The following is an 18,843-nucleotide window of genomic DNA, read 5'->3' on the forward strand; positions in this document are numbered from 1 at the left end:
CCTTATTATGTGTGGGCCTTCAGATGCAGCAGGTGTGTGATTTCCAAAACCATGGTGGGAGCACCGACTGCACTTTGGTTAGCTTGCATTTGTAGGGTGAAGTTGCTTTGTTGTTGCTTATGACCCATTCACACTGATGCCGGAACGAAAAAACTCGGCAAAATGTCAAGGGGGCTTGGTAGTAAATTTGGCGAGACACTTTGTCCCGCCGTTCCGCCTCGGTCTATGTGAAAGGGACAGTCGTTCCGCGATTCTGGTACATAAAATCGCGGCGATTTTGGCAGTGTGAAAAGGCCTACTGAGAATGTCTTACTTACAGACATTGGATCCAAAGTTTGTGGGAAACATTTTGAAAAGGGCAAGAAAAAAGATCCTTATGTACAAAACCCCACAGTAGAAGGCCTCCAACGCATACTTACCCTTGCTCAGCAGAGAGAGAGATGGTGATGTCCATAAAACTCCATATACAGATGATATTTTCTCCAAAATCAAAGTTTCATATCATGTATCATGTATAGCGAACTACTGCAGTAAGACAAAAATCAGTGAGCAGCAGCAAGTTGCAAATGTTGAGAGTGAGAGCACATCTGCACCAAGAAGGCTGAGTAGGGCTGATACAACATAATTTCAAATGCGGAGAGATTGTTTCATTTGTGGGAAGGCCAGCTCTAAACCAGAACCTCTGACTGCAATTTCAACTGGAACAGTCGCAAGTACCAGAGACAAGGTCCTTCGGGCAGCTTCTGAAAGGCTTGTAGATGTACATCTTCGAATTCTTTCATGCCCAGATCTTTTTGCATGATACCAAATACCATAAAATGCCTTGCACACTACATCTCTAAATGAAATATAGCAGAAGCCATAGAAAAGAATGAAAAAAGAAGACCAATGTCTATAACAAAGCCTTTATTAAGCTCACTGAAGACATTGATAAAACAGTATTGTCCAAAGGTATGAAAGTGAGGACTCAACTCCTTAACTGATAGCTATGAGAACATACTAAAGATCATTGCTGAGCAATAAGGTGTGTCAACACAAGAAATATAGATCAAGGACAGTGGTGTCTACATCCCAACTGTTCTCACTTAAGTTGCTGAACATGGAATTGTTGATGCAGCCATCGACAACTTTTACCAAAATAAAGACACCCTGGATGGGAAGTGTACAACTCATGCTTTGACGTCTGTTGTGTTCTGAAGAGGCCAAGTCTCCACAGCAGATAAATGCCTAGCACAGGTTCCCTCATGTTCAGAGGTCCCTCACCACCTTAAACACGATTGATATGAATGGATGGAGATAAACTTTACAGGTACATTTTGTCCATTCTTTTACGCTTCACATCCAGGGTGTCTTCATTTTGGTCAAAGTTGCTGATGGCTGCATCACAAATTCCATGTTCAGCAACTCCAGTGGGGCCAGTTGGGATGTAGACACCACTCCCTGTCCTTGATATCTGGTCTGCTGCAACAGATGTGAGAAGTGCCTAACTTCTGTATAGGAAACACAGTGTCCCATTGCACTGAGCTCATTGATGACTGTCTTACTACCAAACTCATGATGTATCAAAATGGGAAGTCCCAGTGTGATTGGCGTATGGATGTGACCGCTCTGTTCAATGAGATCATGACAAATTAACACACAGATTCTCCTTTGAAGCTGGGTCATCACCACATGTTTGGTAATTTCTGTGGGCATGTTAATCAACACACCAGTTCACAAAGTCCTACAGGATGTTGGGTACATACTTGCTGCATTGGAAACATAATAGACAGTCACTGCTGACATATTACTCACTGTCATGCTCTACCTGATCCATGCTTTTCCTCAATATGTCTGCAGCCCTGTGTAATATTTGGATTTCAGAAAGACTCTGACTTGTCTGTGGAAACGTAGTCTCAGTCTACTGTTATTTCTGTGAGTTTAGCAGCTTCCCTCAGTGCACAATATGGTCATACTATCTGAGCAGATCAGATCTGACTGTCTTGGACGTGGAACAAATGCAAGCCTGTCTTTGTAATGCTGTATCAATGCTTTTCCAGTTTCCAGGATCTATATTTCTTGTGTTGAACTATAGACACACGTTCTTGCTCAGCAATGGTCATTAGTATGTTGTCATAGCTATCAGTCAAAGAATTGAGATCTCACTTTTATATCTTTGGACAATACTGTTTTATCAATGTCTTCAGTGAGCTTAATAAACGCTTTGTTATAGACATTGGTCTGCTTTTTTGATTATTTTCTATGGCTGCTGTTATATTTCTTTTAGAGATGTAGTGTGCAAGGCACATTTTATGGTATTTGGCATCATATGCAAAGAGATCTGGGCATGAAAGAATTTGAATGTACATCTTCATCAAGCCTTTCAGAAGCTGCCCGAAGGACCTTGTCTCTGGTACTGGGGACAGCCGTGGCCTACTGGTTAGGGGTTCGGGCTTGTAACCGAAGAGTTACCGGTTCGATCCCCGACCCAGAAGGGAAAAAGGCGGGGGAAGTGGTTGAGCACTGCTCTCCCATGCCCACATCCATGGTGCCCTTGAGCAAGGCACCTAACCCCTCACTGCTCCCCGAGCGCCACTGTAATAAGACAGCTCACTGCTCCGGGTTAGTGTGTGCTTCACCTAATTGTGTTCACTGTGTGCTCTGTGTGTTCACTAATTCACGGATGGGATAAATGCAGAGACCAAATTCCTTGTATACGCAAGTATACTTGGCCTAAGCATCAGGCTTGCCTGGTGTCCCTTTAATTTAACAATCTTAGCTGTAAAATATTTTTAGCTAAGAATCCATTTCATATATGGGACACCTTAGAGATGAGGAAAAACATTGTTGGGTTTAGTTCTCCGGTAGGGGTATCTCAAAAACTAAAGTCCTTTCTGACCATTTGTCACTAGCCTAATATGGAATGTTAAAACGGAAGCCTTGTGGGAACAACTATGATGCTGATAATGGAACTCTCTTGAAACGGTCAATAACCGTAATTTGTCCGTTACCGTAATACCAGAGACGGTTGATAAAGCGAGACGATTCATAAGAGGGTAAATTCTGGCACGTTGTGACGTGGGGTTCGAAGCAGTCACGCCCATTTAGGAGTCTAGCGGTAGGTCCAGTGTCTATGTATTCCTATGGCAGAAATGAACATTTTCACGGAATATGACCAATCCCTTAGCCCTACATTCAGCGATGTAAGTTTTGAACCCATTTTCTAGAAGCCACATGTCTCCCTAGCATTCCGACATTGAAATTGTATTTTCCAACGAAACAAATAAAGACAAAAATAGCTTTGTTCGTGATCTGTCACTGTCTCCTCAAAGCTCTGGTGCACAGCCACCTGTTCTCAGAGGCTCTAGACTCAGAGATGGTTGATAAACTAACCTAACATATTTTTTGCTAGAACTAGTAGACTACCACAAAGTTGCTGAACATATGTTATTTCAGGTTTGTTTGCAACAATATATACGTTTAACCAAAGTTCTTAGCTGCTAGCGAACATTCCCATTCACTTTCCGTTTACTATGCTAACGTTAGCTAGCTAGCTAGCTAGCTCGGTTAACGGGGCAAAATGAAATTATTCATTGCGTGTCCGAAAGAGTGTTTCATTGGCATCACACACAAACAATGACTGTAAAATAGTATACAAAATTATATGTATATGTTATTATTGCTTATTCAGAGAAAAGTTTATGTTTTGACACGCCTATTTAGGAGTCCGGAACTAGTGCCATTTCGTTCCATTGATGAATCGTCTTATGATTCATCTTAGTTAACTATAGAATCTTTGGTAATACCAAAGATCCTTGATTACTCCGCTTTAACCCTCTCTGGTAATACCGTCCGTCGATTGGCTTGATTTGCCGGTGTCGTCCGTCGGCGCAGCAACAGCTGAACTTCTCAACGCGAGCGAAGGGAGCAAAGCGATGCAACGGACCCACAATTCAGTTCGGCAACGGATGACGTAAGCCCATGTAAAGTGAACAGGATGCGTCTCCAGCACTGCAACACACGCAACTGGTAAAATGACTGGACAGGGTTTTACTTGGCATGCCCTCTAAATAATCTGTTATCAGTGAGGTCACTTTTGAAGATTTTTTGGGGGACTTGGTGACACCAAGATGTTACCTTTGTCTGTAACTCTCCAACAGTGGTTCTTTTGGAATTTGTGGAATTTTACTGTATGTGGGGGCAAGATAACCATGGGTCCTTGTTTGTCACATTTCCAGATAATTAGAACCTTTTAATCATTGTTTTAACTGTAAAAAAAACTGTACTTTTCAACAAAGTACCTAGTTGTCATAGACATTCTTTGACTTACAAATTTCAACACACTTTCTTTTTATTTAAATTTAATGTATTCTCTTGTCTGTCCAATGTTGAAAAATGACTGGAGGATTTAGCCTCTTTGTGACTTTATTTCCATACCATGGAAAAGAAAGTCATGAACTACTTCTGAAAGTTCACAGACAGTCTGATTAACTTAAATAAATTGAAATTAGATAGGAAAATGCTTCTGTTAGGTTTTGTATATAAGATTTTTCAGGGGTGCCAATAATTGTGAGCAATGTGCTTTAGTTAAAAATATTTATTTCTTTATGAGATTTTCCTTTTTCTCAAAATAAATTTGCTTCCCTTCAAGGTTGGATTTTTCCTAATTTCTTTCATTGTGAGATTACAATAAATCACCAACAGATTGTTTTTTATACCGGTTTTTAGTAAACTTTAGCAGAGGTGCCAATAATTCTGGAGGGTACTGTATACTGTTTTGATCCCGTGAGGGAAATTCACAGATTGGATTTCTGCATTTATCCCAATCTGTGAATTAGTGAAACACAAACAGCACACAGTGAGGTGAAGCACACACTAACCCGGAGCAGTGAGCTGCCTGCTACAGCGGCGCTCGGGGAGCAGTGAGGGGTTAGGTGCCTTGCTCAAGGGCACTTCAGCCATGAATGTGGGCATGGGAGAGCAGTGCTCAACCACTTTCCCCGCTCACATTGTTCCTACTGGTCGGGGATCAAACCAGCAACCCTTCGGTTACAAGCCCGAAGCCCAAACCAGTAGGCAACGGCTGCCCCCCATAATGTCATCGGGCCCCAAATGTGGCAATAATGTTTATGCATCGTTAATGCAGTGCTCTTTTAACAAGGCATGTAGACATATGTGGACTGACTTTGAAACACAGACAGGACATTATGAGTCAGTCATCCTCCAGTCACAATTTTTGTGTTTGTGTCAACCATTAGTTTTGTCTGTGCTATATTTTACACTCTATGTTTTACACACATTGCATTGCATTGCATGTCAAACAAAGGTTTTTCACAATTATGAATTCAGTTAGATGTCAGTAAATCAAATCTGACAACATGGCAAAACCTCCAGGCAGGAGACCAAATCAATAGATACAGTCACTGTCATGGGTGTGGCATTATCATTTGTGCATGCAAAACAACCATACCATATTTGATAATCAACCAGTCTTTATGATTTATAACAGTGTCTTCATCAATTCTCACTCGATATTTTTTTATTTACTGGATGGCACTCTGAGATACAGAGATCAGACGGAAGCAGTGACCGTTTAAGGGTTCAAAAAATATTTTGTGGTGCTCACATCCAAAAAACAGGTGCAGGATCAAAAAGTATTAACATATACAGCATTAAACAGCAGGGAATGTCTGCTCACTTGCTCCCCTTGCAATTATTTTATTAGAAGTTTCACCAGCAAAGCTTATAAGGGTTACATAATAATAGAAGGGCATTTGGACAGTCTTAAAGGCTTATTATGTCCTGTTCCGATAACAAACAAACAACCCAGACCAGAAGATAACCTCCTTGGCGGTTTCAATCCGCTAATCAAAAGACCACCTCTCCCTAACCACAAGTAAAACTGATTACATAAAGTCATAAAATGTGCTGGTGCTATCTCCCTCACCCTTTCCAAACCATGATATGGTAATAAAATAAACTACCAACTGATGAACTTTCCTTGTATGAAAGCACAAAGGTTGGTGAGATGACGAACAACACAAAAAGAAAATCGAGCTGACCCAGGAAGAACGGTGTCTTTCCTCGCTGCTCCATCTGGAATGCACAGGTCTCTGAGGCTCCTCATAAAGGTAAGGCATTTAACTATCATGTTCATATAGTTTATAGTATAAGGTTTACATTACAATATATTAAGCTAAAAAATCAAAAAGTTTTATTGTTATTATTATTGTTATTATTATTATTATTATTATTATTATTAGTAGTAGTAGTAGTAGTAGCAGCAGTAGTAGTAGTAGCAGTAGTAAAGTTAAAGTTGACTGGTATTTAGCAGATGTTTTTATCCAAAGTGACACTAACTCACAATGGTGGGTTGAGGAATCGAACCTGGACCGTATTAGTAGTAGAAGTAGTATAACTGCATGTATACATTTTTCATAAAAGTTTATGCTATAGGCACAGCCTAAACGGTGACACTGGAATAACACAACAATCATCCACAACGATGAGCACAGTTGAGAAGAAAGTGAAGAAGACCAGTATGTTCTCTTTCATTTTAAAATATATATTTTTTATGTTTTCATATGGTCCTCATTAGGGCTGTAACGATACACCAAACTCACGATTCGGTTTGTATCACGATTTTTGACCCACGGTTCGATACATCCCCTCGATTTTTTTTAGACATTTTATTCATTTGGAACACTCGAGGATTAGAATATTTGAAAACCTGTATAAACTGGACTGATTTGAACACTGAATATAGATACACATATAAATTGTATATTTTGTCCTCTCTAGAGGACCTTTATAAACTGGAATATTTCCCACAACATATATACAACTAACTCCTAACATATATACTGCTAACTCCTTTTGTTCTCTGAAGAGGAGTTTAGGACTTTTAAATGGTATCAAATGTATGGGGGTGGGGTTTTGGGAACTTCCTCGTTCTCTTCCTGGAAAATGGCGTCCATCACCATAGATATTAGAAAGCTAGATACTGTATTGGGCCAAAGATAATTAATGCGTAGCAAGATGGGTCGTCCTAGTTCATGTCTATGAGGGCAAAGTGGAGTTCAGTCAGAGACGGGCTCTGGTTCAGTCCCCGCCTGCACAGGGGCGTGTCACTGACGTATGACTGACGTTTGAACGCTTCGGTTCCACACCAGACAGAAGCCGGAGTACAAAACTACAAAAATAAGGCTTTGACAAATTCTGGGAAAGTCTTGGATTCTGCCATAGACCTCAATGTTAAAAAGGGAGCCCGATCACTGCATAAATGGGGGATAGTGGCCCCCCCTCAAGGGCGTAGGTTTGGTCTGAGCTTTGGTGGGGACACCACTATAACCCCCCCCCCCAAAAAAAAAAAAAGCCACTCAACTCTTTCACCAGCCACTGTAGATATATAAAATTATGTGCTACTGTCCAACTACTATCCATGATTAAAATGTGCTACTGTCCAACTTGATCTAACTATACTGTGTAGCCTACATAATCTGATTTTAATATGTACAGATATGTAGGCTATATTTAACATTTATTTTCTATTTGGTATGTTATGAAATCATGCATTGACCCATTTAAGAAACTGAAATACATGCATGCTTAGCATTTTGTGAAAAGAAATCATTAAGGCTACATTGACAAACTCTTAACCGTGAGCCTACTTCTCGAGGAGTTCCGAAGAATGGGTACATTTGGACGCACTTCATATGCCTTGTAGTGAAGCTGAAGCGCGCTCACTGGCGCAAAAAGTGGGTATGCGTTATATGCGGCACATAGGGCACCACGGGGCGCCAAAGCGATGGTAAAACAAAACAAAAAAAAAAATATATATATATATATATATTTGGTATTTTCTATATGTAGCTACTGTTGTACGTTTCTAAATAATTTCTGCATTTCCTCAATGTTAAATAACATTTTAGAGGCTAGAGTAGGCGCCCTATCTCATAAGATTCCATCATAGAATTTTGACATAGAAGAGGGAGTGCGCCGTGAGCGCTGAGCGAGCAGGTAGGCCAACGAGTAGTGTCTATGGAAAAAGATGGATACAGCAAAAAAGCTGTCGGGGGCTAAAAATAGAAAAAGAAAGGGAAAATGAGATGGCATGTCAAGGTGGTTAAATAAGTGGATGGTGAAAAGCAACAGGTAGGATTTAACGTGTGACGTCTGTGCTTGGAGGCTTGCAAATATTCATGTTAACAGACTAACTAGCGTTTGCTAAGCATATGCCGATTGAAACATAGCCTATTCCATTCAGATAGCTAGGTGGCTACCATGCTCATACTGCACTTTTAATGGCAAACTGCAAACAGAAATGTCACACGAGCAACAACTCATTACATGTTTCATTTTCCTAACAATGAAGACTCCTTGTAATAACTTAATATTGTGCTGTCAATGTGGCGCAAACAAAGGTAGAGTTGGATCAGCCTTATCCTTTGTGAGCAACAGCTGGCAAAAGGACATTATGAGAACCGTTTAGACTCTCTTAAAGTGACTGCGACATTTAACAATACTTCAAGTTCAAATCGGCAGAATTTCGTAAAAAATAATAATGTGTAATACATTATTGGCCTTTTGTTTGACTTTCGTTGTTTTTTTTTTGTTTGTTTTTTTTTGGGGGGGGCGCCAATTTGTTGTTGCATACCCCTCCAAAAATGGGTAGCTGCGCCCTTGGTTATTATAGGTAACTTCAAATCAGCGCGATTTACCCTTATAGGCTACTGCACATTACAAGATATGTAAGTGAAGTGAGAAATTATTTAACTCTTTGTGTAGCGCATGTGAGCGCTTTTCCCCCCATTTCGACCTGAATATTGGTGGGGACATTTCAGTCGTAATTTGACATTGGTGTGGACACGTCCTTCGGTCCCCACGCAAATCTACGCCCCTGCCCCCTCTCGTGCGGGGCGTGTACTACTGCTACCCTATTTGCATACATTTGCGGGGACAGGAAATCTCAGGAAGTATCTTCGTAATCAACCATCTTTGATTGGGCTCCAGAATGTACGTAAATAGTGCTGCCATATTGGTGGGGGCAACATTCACTGGAGGCCAATGGAGAAACATGTGACTCTGACTGGAAATCAGACAGGTGTCTCTGATTGCAGGCAAGTGTTGCCCATAGACAGTAAGGTGTTTGCTCGCAGCAATATGGTGGCCGCGTTCACGTATGCCACCTAATATAACTCGACGGACAATGCGGTATCTAGCTTTCTAATATCTATGTCCATCACCACAAGGACATTTTAAGAAGGAGGAAGTTCCCAAAACCCCACCGCCATATATTTGTTATCAATTAAAAGTCCTGAATGTCCTCTGTAAAGAACAAAATGATTTAGCTCAGTAGTATGCATGGTCTGGGAGATAGTTAAGTCAAGTTGTCCTCTAGAGAGGATAAAATGTAACTCTGGTAGTCAGGAGGATATAATAATATACAATAGGCTATTGTAGGCTATAATATTAATAAGAATGGTCATCTATGCGTCCTTGCTTTCACAATTGTGAATGTTTTATTTGGATTAAATGTGCATGCTGAGTGTCCATTGAGCACGCGTGAGAGAGAGAGAGAGAGAGTGGGGCAAGTAGAGGGGGTTTAAGGTACCTCTATACTGTTTGGTAAAGTTGCACCCATAGCTCTAGGCCACAATGAAAGCTACGAGAGCTACGAAATTATGATTTGTTTATTTATTTTTGACAACGTAGGCCTACCGGTAGTTAAGGCGGGAGATGTGTGTTGTTTAGGTAGCAAGCGCTGCGGGAAACACTGGAAGAGGTGCGATTCTGCCTTCTCACACCGAGTGTTGCGATTTCGATTTCGATACGCATATCGTTACAGCCCTAGTCCTCATACGTTATGGGATCCCTCCATATGTGTATGTCTAAAATGTGTATGCACGTGTGAATAGAAACCTGCACAGTATATTGGTACCAATATGTTTTTGTGTGTCTATGTCTGCCTCTGTGTGTGTGTGTGTTTGTGTCTACCTCTCTCTCGGTGTGTGTGTGTGTGTGTGTGTGTGTGTGTGTGTGTGTGTGTGTGTGTGTGTGTGTGTTTGTCTGTGTTTGTGTGTCTATGTGTCTGCCTTTGTGTGTGTGTGTGTGTGTGTTTGTGTGTCTGCCTTTGTGTGTGTGTGTGTTTGTGTGTCTATGTGTCTGCCTCTGTGTGTGTGTGTGTGTGTGTGTGTGTGTGTGTGTGTGTGTTTGTGTGTCTATTTGTCTGCCTGTGTGTGTGTGTGTCAGGACTCCAAGACCCGGAGAACATTACCCAGAACAGCTCCACTGGAGCTGTGCGCTGGGCACTTCCATATGAGTTCCTTCATATGCACAGCTCAGCACCCACCAAAATTACCACCCGCAAACCAAAGGTTAATTCGGATAATCTGTCAATAGTTTACATATTGTTTTTTTTTTTATTATTTATGTTTTTATGTACTTATATCACCCCTTTTGTTACTGTCCTCCTCAGGACCTGAAAGATCTGCGTGGCCTACAGGAATGCACAAAATTTATCATAAACTGGAAGCAACAAGTTGAGAATGTTTGCAAGGTTGGCTATCTTAATCTGATTTAATGCCGTTTTATCATTCTGGTCATAGAAGTGATACAGTTCCCACTGCTGATATCAACTTAACATGTGTGTAACTTTGTAACACTACAGAATGTTGATGAACTGTTGATGATGTTGATGTCATTCTTACTATTCTAACTCTGTTATTAGTATGTCCATTATAAATTCTCTTAACTAATGCTGATTTAGCCATGATCATTTGTGAGATGAGTCTTTTGTCTTTTTGTTTGATTATTCTTTTACACAGCAATTTATATGATGGCACCATGTAGCTGTCCAGTCATCACTTCTATTTTTATGGCACAGGGCAAGAATCTCTGCACTGTTTAGAGCCCAATCAGAATAGTAGGGAGACGCTGAGTAATCTCAAGTGAGATGAAGTGGGTGAAAACACTGGATAATATAGTGGTGGCATCATATAAACTGCTGTATAAAGTTTATAGTAATAAGTTTTAAGTAATAATAAAGACAACAGCTCGTCTCACCACTTATCACAGGTCATCATCTGTTCATTCTGTTGCCTTAGACGACAATGGGAGCCATAACAATCACATGTGTCCTATGATCAGTGGACTATCAAGACAAGGTTCTCATATGCAGTTATCTGGGGAAGAGACCATGATCACAAACCATCTTGAATATAGCCAGTCAAGTTTTTTTGGAAATGGTCATGATGATGATTATGGTATTGGGTGGTCACATTCCTTTGTGTGTGTGTGTGTGTGTGTGTGTGTGTGTGTGTGTGTGTTTCCGCACATGATCAGAACAGCAGAACGGACGCTGGCAGCAGCAAAGACCAGAAAGACCAACCCAGTAGTCTCGAGCGGAGTCGCAAACTCATTCTAAAATGGGCTGAGCAGCTCAAGACAGTAGACGCGGTAGGCAGCTTCTATCATGCTTATATAACGTTTAATGTCTGTTACTCTTCATGTCTGTTTCAAAGCATACGTAAACCAAAGAACAAAGTGTAGATTATTAATATACTGTACAGTACTGTACTGTACTGTAATATACTGTATATGTCTGTGTAGCTGCATTATGATGACATTAGATTAGATTAGATTAAATTAGATTCAACTTTATTGTCATTTAGCAGAGTACAGGTACAGAGCATTATGATGACATCTGACAAGTGGCTGATATTCGTAGTAGTCCAATGGTCTGCCTCGTATGTGTGTGTTTCACAGCTGTTCAGTGATGTTAGTGAGGAGAAGAAGGCAACAACACAGAGTGACAACACTGAAGTAGACCAGAGGATCATAGAATGGGCCAAAGAGCTTCAGCGTATCACCGAGGTACATCTCATGGATATCGCTTGAAAATACTTTTCTCATGATATGGATCTGCTGTAAAAAAGAGTGTGTGTGTGTGTGTGTGTGTGTGTGAAAAGAGCTGTGGTCTGATGAGAGAGGAGATTCTCCAGGCTCTGAGACTGCTGGAACTGCGGAAGAAGAAACTGATGATGACCCTGCTCCCCTTCCTGGAATTTATCACCTGGTCGATGCTGAAAGAAGACCGGGTAAGACATGAGCCAGCAAATTACACTTGACAAACTGCCAAAGGCCATGCAATCACTGTGATTGCTGAAAGTCCTCTCAAGAAAGAGCTCTTCCCTACTCCAAACAATAGCACTTGTCAACATCTCAATCGTCTATCGGTTGCATTCAAGAAGGTAGCGGGTCAGATAATAGTATGTGCAAGTACTTTTCTCACCCCATTGCTTTCTGGAGATTTCATCTCACCAAAATTATCTTCATGGTCCCACCTGAGCTTGACTACATCTATGCAGCACAGTATGAATTAATACAAAGCAACAAACGACAGGCACGCTTTTGCATTCTACAAAGTTTGTTTGTTTTGTCCCTCTGTTTCAGGACTCTGTGTCTCAGTTGTGGCTTGTCACCAAACAGCGCACCTGGAAGACAGGTTAAACTCATTAATATCAGTGGAGCTGATGCATTTCAATGTCTCATTAGCAATTTATTTTGGATGTGTGATATCTTATTGTAAAGGTAAGCTATTAACGCTAATTGAGTTTCTCTTCCCAAAACAGAGACACCAAAGTACATCCCAAATTCAGGTATCAGTGTTGACATTTTTACATTATTCTTTATTAAATATATGGTCATCTTAATTATTTTTTTTATTTTGATAACATATGAAATTAAATTGTGTAATTCATATTTCCCTTAGTGTGGGATTGGATCTGTAGTGCATCAGGTAGGGTTTCCACTGCTGTTTTCTGTTGTTAGATCATACTTGTCAGATAATATTTGTTGCATGTCTCAACTTTTTAGATTTTATTTTCATACATTTACTCTAGGCTACTAATCAATTAGCGGAGTAACTATTACATATAAATGAAAAGTGTGATCCAATTTTAATGTATAAAACTTGCAACTACACACCCTTGCATTCTGATCTTCCATCTTCCATAATGTAGTGGGTCTTCTTCCATGAGTAAGTTATAGTTAGTTGCAAGTATCTTCTTCTCATCTGAGACTGTCAGTAACAGGTTAATAGCAGGTCTTGTTATTTAATAGCAACACCTGTATTAATGTATACTGCATGCTGTGCCTTGTGACTCATTCATATATCATATGAATAATAGCATAATGAAACACTGATCCTTTGAGATGGTAACCATATGTTTATGACTTTGGTTTTCACACAGTCAATGTAATGCTGGACACAATGACCAATCACCCATGGCTGATCGTGTCTGATGACCGTAAGAGGGTGCAGGAGGCGCACACGGAGATAGAAGTGTCCTTCAGCGCACAGCGCTTTGACGGTTGGCCATGTGTACTGGGCTGGGAGGGTATGGTCGTCGGCCGGCACTACTGGGAGGTACAGTTGGCCAACAATGGCTATTGGAGGCTAGGCTTGACCACAGCCTCCTCAAAGCGCCAGGGTCGCTTCACCATGTGCCCTGAGGAGGGCTACTGGACACTGTGGCGAAGTACTCGGCAGTTCTATGCCTGCACTACTCCGGAGACCCCTCTGCCTCAGGAGTTGGTGCCCACCAGAATGGGCATTTACTTGGACTATGACGAAGGTCAGATCTCCTTCTACAACGTGGAGACACGGTCACATATCTTCACATTCAAGGGTACCTTCCGTGAAAAGCTTTACCCCCTCTTCGCACCTCTGGATGGACGTACGCTCATGACTATTTCATCCCCTGAGATAACGTTAATGTAATGCTTTCAAAAGCTTTGGCAACAAAACAAATTCCAATTTATTGTCAACAACTCATTTCCATTTCTGCTCCCCCATCTGAATTATTCTTATGATAAATTATGGTACATTATTTTCACATCAGACTGGTCAGTCTCTACCCTTGAAATGGTGTTACATGACAAAATTCAATGTGAATAAAATGCAATGCTTCAAATTATTCCTGTATCCTTGCATACTATGTGTTCTGGGGTATTCTTACTGTATTCTGATGTGTTCATATGTTACTTCTGTGTGTAGTATACAACGGGGAGAGGTCCATACTATTGTACATAACATAACTGTGCCTTAGGCCTGTGTAACATGGTGGAGACATCTAGAAGTGCAGTGGACATTGATAAAGACAGCTTCATTGGACAGAATGCTGCTGTTATGGGAACCCCACATGGGCCAAGAAACAGCACCCCGCCTGACCAACAGCCAGCAGGTAACACAAAACAAGTAATTTTGGCCCCATCAGCAGCCACTGCTTTCTACAATCCACAAAGACAAGGAATAACGTCTGCAACCAACCATCATCAAACTGCTCCACTCCAGTATGGCTATCCACAGCCACTAGCCATAGTTTCAGTACCACCTCCTCCCCCATTGTTGTTACCAATGCCACTGGTTACAAGCCCTTACCCACCTTACCCACCTGTCAACTCTTTCCGTACCCCACCACCCCCACCTGTCAACTCCTTACCCAGTGGCGCAAAAAGTGGGTATGCGCTATATGCGGCGCATAGGGGCGCAGCACCGTGGGGGCGCCAAAGCGATGGTAATAATAATAATAATAATAATAATAATAATAATAATAATATATTTGGTATATTCTATATGTAGCTACTGTTATACGTTTCTAAATCATTTCTGAATTTCCTCAATGTTAAATAACATTTTAGAGGACTAACAGGCTAGAGTAGGCGCCCTATCTTATAAGATTCCATCATAGAATTTTGACATAGAAAAGGGAGTGGGGGCACCGTGAGCGCTGAGTGAGCAGGGAGTAGTAAGTTGCCGTCTATGAAAAAAGATGGATACAGCAAAAAAAGCTGTCGGGGGCTAAACATAGAAAAAGAAAGAGGGAAAATGAGATGGCATGTCAAGGGATGCGACAGTAGTTAAATAAGTAAATGGTGAAAAGCAACAGGTAGGATTTAAAGTGTGACGTCTGCTTGGAGGCTTGCAAATATTCATGTTAACAGACTAACTAGCGTTTGCTAAGCATATGCCGATTAAAACATGAGCTATTCCATTAATATAGCTAGGTGGCTACCATGCTCATATTGAACTTTTAATGGCAAACTGCAAACAGAAATGTCACTCTAGCAACAACTCATTACATATTTCCATTTCCTAACAATCCTAATATCAATAGCTTAATATTGTGCTGATAATGTGGCAAACAAAGGCTAGAGTTGGATCAGCCGTATCCTTCGTGAGCAACAACTGGCAAAAGGACGTTATGAGAACCGTTTAGACTCTCTTAAAATGACAATGCACCATTTAACAATACTTCAAGTTCAAATTGGCAGAATTTCTTAAAAAAATAATAATTTAACTAATAGTGTAAATTATTGGCCTTTTGTTTTACTTTAGTTGATTGTGTTTTTTTTTTTTTGGGGGGGGGGGGGGGGGGCAATTTGTTATTGCATACCCCTCAAAAAATGGGTAGCTGCGCCCCTGTCCTTACCTCACCCACCCCCACCCACACCAGTGAATGATGGGGCATCTACATCCGATGCTGCCCAGGGAGCGACTGCTTCGGTAACAAGGCCGAAGACAAAGAAAACCAGGCCAGCGATGGAGGACTGGGATACCTGGGATGAGTCAGCTGACGAGGCACTCATGCCCTGTGCGCACAGTAGCCACCGCGGACGGCGTGTCTGTGCTTTACCAACCAGCGAGAACCGACAACACCCTCTATGCTACTGCCTTGCTTGAAGAACACATTATTGAAACTGGTGCTGAACTTAGTCTTTTCATCCAGCCTATTGAAGAAACACAAAATACCTCTGTCAGGCGTCATCAAGACAGCTGGTGGACCAACCGGAGAAAAATGCAGTCTGAAGCAGACAGCCCCAGTCACCATAGCCATTGGAGAGGGAGATGGAGAAGTCTTGTGGAACCTGAGAAGGCTAAAAAGAGAGGATCTCCTGGAACATCCTACATGGGCTAGGGGAAAGAATGACTGTGGACTGTTGGAAATGAAACAAAGTCCCATCAAGAATGGACAGCTTGTGGCAGAATTGTTGGATACAATGCAGCTGCCAGAGGAACTGGCAGTGATCAAAGTAAAGGCACATACAAGGCAAGACACCATTGAAGCAAGAGGCAATGCAATGGCGGATGCGGCATCAAGAACAGCCGCAAGGAAAAGAGAGGGAGGAGATAACGAAACAACTAAAGAGAATGGACACGAGAATGGAAACACGGTAACGGTAACAGGAACATTTTTGAAAATGACGATGAGAAATGCATGATGAGAGTGACAAAGAAGGTCAAGGAAACATCTGAAGAGGGAAAACGGGAAAGTTTGGCCAACATCATAGACATGCAGAACAGCTCAAGCCGAGAAGAAAAGTGGACTTGGATTGAAAATATGGCGAAGCTCCATTATGACAACTTGTAAAGGTTTGGAACACGAACAGTGGCTCCAGAAAGTCTTCTGCTCTATCTGGCGGCGCAAATTCATTCGCTTGGACACGTGGGAGTGGAGAAGATGAGGAACAGATTCGTACAGGTGTGGTGGTCACCGAGGTTCACAGCAACGGCCAAAGACGTCGTCAAGCGGTGTGTCACCTGTCGGCAAAACAATCACGACAAGAAGGTTAAGTTGTCCATGCTGAAGACACCAGCTCCACCAGGACCATTCAGAGTTCTCCAAATAGATTACATCACTCTTCCCAAATGCAAAGGCTACCGAGATGTTCTGATTGTCCTGTGCAAGTTCTCCAGGTGGATTGAGGCATTCCCTGCACGATCTGGAACCTCAAAGTCCTCGTGACAATTGAAAGACATCATTCCCCGATACGGATTGCCGGAACAGATCTGCTCGGACAACGGAACACACTTCACTGGAGCAGTCTGCGCCAAAGTGGCCAAAGAGGAAGGAAGTTCCTGCACTTTTCATTTAAATGGGCGATGCAAGGCTAGCTATTTCAGCCAAAAATATCCTTAAAGGGGCCCTATGCATAAATATTAGAAAGGTAGATACCGCATTTTCCGTCAAGTTCTATTAGTTGGCATAAGTGAACACGGCCGCCATATTGCTGGGGGCAAACACCGGCTTACTGTCTACAGTATGGGCAACACTTGCCGGCAATCAGAGACACCTGTTTCTCCATTGGCCTCCAGTGATTGTTGCCCTCACCATGATGGCGGCGCTATTGACGTACGTTCTGGAACCCAATGCGGTATCTTTCTAATTAGATTAGATTAGATTCAACTTGTCATTGTGCAGAGTACAAGTACAGAGACAACGAAATGCAGTTTGTGTCTAACCAGAAGTGTAAAAAAGCAGAAAAGTGCAATGTGATACAAAGTAGGTGGTGCATAGACAGGACAGAAGATATAGTGCAGTGTAGACAGTAGTATAGGCCTACAGTTGTTTTCAGAAGGTGGTTTAGAGTAACCTGACTCGCCAGTGGGGTGTACTACGAATCTCGATTAGTGGGTTAGCGAGGTATGTTGCGCTCAAAGCCAGGCTGTGACACGAAAGTGGATCTGTTTTAGTGTCGCTATATCACCATGGTATCTTATGCTGTCAACCAAACCTGGTCGGGAGGAGGTTATGTGCTGAAATATGTGTAATCTACTGCACGCTGACCAATCAATTGTCTTAAAAACGAAGTTCTCTCACGTGTAGGATTCTGTCATATATCTTACAGGTGGAGCTCCGCCTCTACTAACATTTTGGATCTCGAATGTGCTTTAATAGTGCTGTGCGTGCAAATATCCCACTATGGACGTGCATACCATACAACTACTGATGACAATTGATTTATTCGATGTTATAGGTTATAGTTATAGACACAAAAAATGACCGCAGTGTAGATTAAGCTATCGCACATGAATGCGGAAGTAATTGTTTTTAAATAGAGGCGGTCTTGTGCGTCTCCACGTTACACGATTGGCCAAAGTCATCCCAACACCGAGAATGCGCACAGATCTGAGCTGAAAGCCTAGTTTGACAAATATATCACATAACTGCAATTGTAGTATCACTTAACGTATACCCCTGAGTCAAGGCTTTGTCAAGCCTCGATATGTCTACATAGCCTAGATATGTCTAACGTGCTTCGTAGTATACCCCACAGATGAATTTTATTCCGCCTAGCTCCACTTATCCATCTGGGATCAATCCATTGAAGTGTTGCTTCAGAAGGCTGGGCCTAATCAAAAAATGCTTGCATATGATTGGATAAGCCACTTGTCCGTCATCTATTGACGTGCTACTTCAACTACTCACATCGAAGCCAACCGTGACGCTGATAACAGTCTCACAGTCGCTTCTACGCTATGTCACATCTATGAAACTCCCGCCCTGCGTCCTGATTGGCTCTACCATAAAATCTGGTGCAGAAATCACTCTCAACGGAAGAGGTCCCAGATGGATGTGAGTGAAGGTAGGCGGAGCTAAGCGGAACGAAATTCATCTGGCGAGAGTCAGGTTAGGTTTAGAGTAGTATACACGGGTTTTCTGTTTACCAACAAGCCGTGGGGCAGAAGATGCTTGGTGACTGTCCACAACATTATAAACTTAACCTAAATAGTCAGCTGCTGTAAGCTACAATCGGATTGTTTTGAATACCCCTGTTGTCTCAATGATAATAACATTTCATTTCAGACTATATTTCAAAGTTTGCGTTCATTTGCATTATTAATATCATATTTTGTTATTTTTGGCGAAGACATGCATTCCGTTAGGGATATTGAACATATTTAACATTCTCTAACCATTGTGACTTCGAATTGGTGCAGTTTTCAGCACAAAAACTCATTTTATTCTTGTGCTCTTTTGCATTGCTCTATGCTGTTCTATGGTGCTTTCTGCCTCTTGG

The 18,843-nt window shown here is 41.6% G+C and overlaps 2 protein-coding genes across 2 annotated transcripts in view; one reads left to right on the plus strand and one right to left on the minus strand.

Annotated features, from left to right (window-relative positions):
- Window positions 1-4,546: 4,546 nt before the first annotated feature.
- Window positions 4,547-18,843, minus strand: part of tp53 (tumor protein p53) — a 28,648-nt gene continuing 14,351 nt past the window's right edge. Inside the window, exon 13 of the mRNA XM_042091589.1 lies at window positions 4,547-4,557. The gene's annotated coding sequence lies outside the window, so the exon portion shown is untranslated. The remainder of the gene's footprint in view (window positions 4,558-18,843) is intronic.
- On the plus strand, window positions 5,407-13,958 carry si:ch211-114c12.5 (zinc-binding protein A33). Its single transcript, XM_042091588.1, has 11 exons — window positions 5,407-6,110; window positions 6,436-6,518; window positions 10,231-10,355; window positions 10,457-10,537; window positions 11,323-11,436; window positions 11,746-11,853; window positions 11,949-12,077; window positions 12,433-12,484; window positions 12,612-12,638; window positions 12,752-12,778; window positions 13,233-13,958. Exons 2-11 carry the CDS (start codon window positions 6,485-6,487, stop codon window positions 13,760-13,762), a joined length of 1,227 nt encoding a protein of 408 aa, XP_041947522.1. The 5' UTR covers window positions 5,407-6,110; window positions 6,436-6,484; the 3' UTR covers window positions 13,763-13,958.

This window comes from Alosa sapidissima, chromosome 5 (assembly GCF_018492685.1).
Source record: "Alosa sapidissima isolate fAloSap1 chromosome 5, fAloSap1.pri, whole genome shotgun sequence".
In the NCBI taxonomy this organism is placed as follows: domain Eukaryota; kingdom Metazoa; phylum Chordata; class Actinopteri; order Clupeiformes; family Clupeidae; genus Alosa; species Alosa sapidissima.